The sequence below is a fragment of the Seriola lalandi genome, unplaced genomic scaffold, assembly GCF_002814215.2.
Source record: "Seriola lalandi dorsalis isolate HSWRI2012SDOR001 ecotype SW California unplaced genomic scaffold, Sedor1 jcf7180002054885, whole genome shotgun sequence".
Classification (NCBI taxonomy): domain Eukaryota; kingdom Metazoa; phylum Chordata; class Actinopteri; order Carangiformes; family Carangidae; genus Seriola; species Seriola lalandi.
In genome coordinates, this window is record NW_019525437.1 from 1,891,352 (window position 1) to 1,895,583 (window position 4,232).

The 4,232-nt window shown below is 40.9% G+C and overlaps 1 protein-coding gene and 1 pseudogene across 1 annotated transcript in view; both read right to left on the reverse strand.

Annotated features, from left to right (window-relative positions):
• Positions 1–1,555, reverse strand: part of LOC111671682 (cocaine- and amphetamine-regulated transcript protein-like) — a 3,355-nt pseudogene extending 1,800 nt beyond the window's left edge.
• LOC111671683 (uncharacterized) overlaps positions 1,190–4,232 on the reverse strand; it is a 6,293-nt gene continuing 3,250 nt past the window's right edge. The window contains exons 5-10 of the mRNA XM_087180022.1: positions 3,354–3,545; positions 2,887–3,000; positions 2,399–2,545; positions 2,166–2,312; positions 1,591–1,627; positions 1,190–1,471 (exon numbers count right to left, since the gene is read on the reverse strand). Of these exons, the coding sequence (XP_087036148.1) occupies positions 1,592–1,627; positions 2,166–2,312; positions 2,399–2,545; positions 2,887–3,000; positions 3,354–3,545 (636 nt within the window). The 3' untranslated portion in view covers positions 1,190–1,471; position 1,591. The remainder of the gene's footprint in view (positions 1,472–1,590; positions 1,628–2,165; positions 2,313–2,398; positions 2,546–2,886; positions 3,001–3,353; positions 3,546–4,232) is intronic.

Genomic DNA, 4,232 nt, shown 5'->3' on the forward strand with positions numbered 1-4,232 from the left:
TACTGTTACAGGTCTATTATACACTGGTAACATGTTTTGTACCCTCTGGGGTTCCTCGCGTCCAAAAAAGGACACACAAAGAAAATGCTATAAAATCATCATATATCAATATTTTTTCTGCTTTTTTTGCATAAATCTCTTAAACCACTTCAGTTCTGCTCAAACCTACCAAATGTTTATTAGTTTTCAGGATTTTAACCCTTTAAATGCCAGTTTGAAGACATGTTGCCTCTTGTTTTATTAAAAAAAACAAGACAGAATATGAGATATTTCCCACATAATACATGATGGAGGGATGTGACATTGTTTTATATCTTTTATATCAAGACATTTCTCAAAACCAGAATACGATCAGGGTGACTTTTGAACACTGGAAATAAATCATGTACTCATCCCGGCAGTAGCCCCCGTGGCACTCAAAATTTCCCTGGAATTTTCTAGTTATGAACTTATGTTCTTACTGGGGGGAGTCAGCCGAGCTTCTTCTCTGACGACGGCAGCTGTTTGCTCTGTAACTTCTCCAGGATGTCCTGTAGAGCTTCAATCTGGAGGGACAGGTTATTCTTCTGTTGATGAACCAATCAGTGATCAATCATTCATCAGTTCATCATTTCCAGCAGCCAATAAAAACACAGCGCACAGGACACTCAGATCTCCACATCATCATCATCAGTGAACACCTGCTATACTTCCCTACTCACCAGCTCCTCCTCCTCCTGTGTCTTGATGTGATCGTCAAGACGCTGGACACCTCCGTCTGTCCTCTGGACTGAGGCAGTCTCACACAGGAGAGTTTATATGTTGAGTGACCTGTGAGGTCATGGGGAGAGAAGCCTCTGCTCCTTCAGACAGGAAGTGACGCAGGATTTCTGTGTGATTTTCAGCTACACGTTAAAGTCTCTCATGTTTCCTGATCAGACAGTCTGATTAAATCTATAAAATTAAATTCAATCCAAGACAAGACACGAGAGTCGTGTATTAATCAATTTTAAGTTATCATTTGGACAAAGTCACATTATCACAATATTATAAAATAATTTTATCAAAAAAAAGAAGAAAATATACAGGAGTGTAAAAGTCTTATTGTCAGGAATAAAAATGTTTTTGTTTCTATAATAATAAATCAATAAAATTCTATACCTGACCCTCCTCAAAGCTGCTTCACAGCGAAATAAAGATGAGAAACAGAGTCGTCCATCTTTTCTTTAATAACAAAATGTCTTCATTTCATTTCTAACAGCAGAGTTTCAGTGATACACAAGACCCTCAATAAAACTCTACACAAGCAAAACAACATCTGAACTCTCAACACAAACTACGTCCGTTGGACCAAACTAGAGCAGTGTCTCCATGGAAACAATCAACTCGGAACAAACAATTATTTTAAAATATCAAAAACAAAAATGTACAAGTTCACTGTGAAAGACGACGAAAGTCCCAGGAGCTTTTCCTCCCATGATCCTCTCTGGCTCTAAAGCAGGAAATAAACAACAAACTAAAATAAAACTGATGTCTCGTGAGTTTGAACCTGTGAGCTCAGGTGAGGATCAGTCATGTTAGTACCTGTGTGTGTTCAAAGTGGCTTCTTACCTCAGTCTTTAGAGGTCGACCTGAGCAGCTGCTGAGCCTGAAAAACACACACACAAATATTATACATTGTGATTATTAATAATTAACTAAATTTTTTTGTGCCAGATGTGATGAAATTTCCTCTGTTCCTGATATATCATGTTAAAAAGAACGTGAGGCAGAGACCTTGACCTTGCTCACAAAATCTAATCAATTCTTCCTCGAGTCCAGCTGAAGGTTTGAATCAGATCTGAAGTTCATGAGAACAGGACGGACAGACAACAACACTCTAAAAAGGCAGCACTGCTTTATTTTTGACCAATCATGAAGTAGAGAAGGATTACATGTTAGGAAGCTGGTTCTGGCCTTTCTGGATTCAAATTTACAGAAACTTTAATTCTGCAGATTATCACTCTGAAGAGCTGAAGCCTTCACACTGTTGATTCGAATGAAAGCTCTGACCAGAAAAATCAGAGCTCATTTTAAAACAGGATTTTAAACCAAACAAATCACTTCTCACCAAAACATATGAGTGTGAGTGTGTGTGTGTGTGTGTGTTTGTGTGTGTGTGTGTGTGTTGATGACATCATACTGACCATGAAGCTGCCAGTGTGGAAACCACACATGTACCAGAGCATCAACATGCTGGAGGTGGAGTCGACTCCCGTGGAGCTGCTGGACTCTTTCCCTCCAAACGTCCAGAGAGGAGGAGGAGGGGGAGGGGGGATGAACGACAGGGGGTCCTGGAGACAGACACACTGTGAGACTGATCATCATTACTGAGCAACATTAATGATCTGTTCACTAACGATCAGTGAATTAGTTTTACCCCTGAGCTCGACTGAGGAGGAGGAGGAAACGGAGGAAAGAGAGAGAAGCTGTGATTGGTTGGTTTTTCTGCTTCTTCTCTCTGTTGGTGTCCTCTCTTCTTCTCTTCTCTCTCTTTACTCTGAGGACCAGGTCTCTCCTTCCCCTGCTTACATCATGATGACATCACATCTGTCCACAAACATCTGTCAAAATAACAACTACCACCTCAGACCTGTCAGAGCACCTATGTTTTATATATATATTTATAAAGTCCTTATTATGGTCATAACCTCCCATGACAAAATTTACCAAAAGACCACTTGATTGTTTAATTAATACACAATAGTACAATAGTTGTGATTATTATAGGATCATATGGGAATAGGAATATAGGGTAGTTTTCCAGGATATGGGACCGTGAGCTCTGGGTTGAGGTTGAGGTTGAGGTGTTAAACAGCTCATGTCCAGCAGGTGTCACCACTGAGATCTGGTTAAAGTCAGACTCACCCAGGAGAAGCTATGATCGTCCCTCCTCTCTCCCCTCCTCTCCTCCTGCTTCTCCTCTCTCCTCCCCCTCTTCCAGTCAGAGTTATTGATTGAAATCGACTTCCAGCTGCTGCCCTGCAGAACGTGATGGTGGTCAGTCCAGATGTTAACATCAACACCATTTAATTTCACATGTTGTTTTCAGGTTTCCATCAGGAATCATTTTTCAATCAGAGATTGATTTGTTTTTGTTTCAGGAGGCGTTCGAGACCTCAGTGTTCTGGTATGTTCAAATGGAATTAGAAATGATAACTCTCTCTTATTGAGTGTGTGAAACAGAAGCATAATCACAGCTGATCAATGTGACCACAATCAAACAGAAACTGGAGGAATGAAAGTTTAAATCAAGATCTGATCAAAGAATAAATCAGCAACACACACATCACTCAGGTCTGATGTGTGTCCCAGGTCCTGGTCCAGGTTTTTACCTTGGTGGTGGATCTGCTGGCTCCGTGGAGCTCATCTGGGTTCAGCAGGCTGCTGATGTCCTGCTCCTCCTCATTGTTGTAGTCGTCAAATCGAACGCGGCATCGCTGACCTTTGACCCACAGAACCATGGCTGGATAAACCAGACCATCCTCTGAATACACCGCCCGACACCGAGAACCAGGACTCCAGTCCTGAGACATATACGTCAACCAGACTCTGAAAACATGTTTTACTCACTCACAAAGTTTAAAGGTTAAACCAGACTCACAGCTGTTGTCCTGACACCTGACCCTCAGTCTTAATTTTAAAATTTTTCAATCCAATTTTATTTATAAGCACTTTTTAAAAACCAACACAGACGACCAAAGTGCTGTACAATAATAAAATACAAAAAAAAAACATAAGCAAAAAATCTCACATTAAAAGTACAAAAAGAGATAAAACATGTAAAAACAACAACAGTTAAGCAATAAAAAGGAAACATCTCAAACTGTAAGGAAAAGAGGTGCGTTTCAAGAAGAGATTTAAAGACAGCAGTGAAGAGGCCTGCCTAATGTGTAAAGGCAACTGGTTCCAGAGTTTGGGAGCTGCAACTGCAAATGCCCGATCTCCTCTGAGTTTAAGTCTAGTTTTCAGGACCACTAAGAGCAGCTGATCAGCAGACCTGAGAGACCGTGATGGTGCATGAGGTTGAAACAGGTAAGAGAAATAGGATGGAGCAAGACCATTCAGGGATTTATAGGCAAACAGGAGGATTTTGAAATTGATTCTGAAGCGCACAGGGAGCCGACGGAGGGAGGCCAGAATGGGGGAAATGTGCTCTCGTTTGTTTGCTCCAATTAAAAATGCGAGCAGCAGCATTTTGAACCAACTGCGAA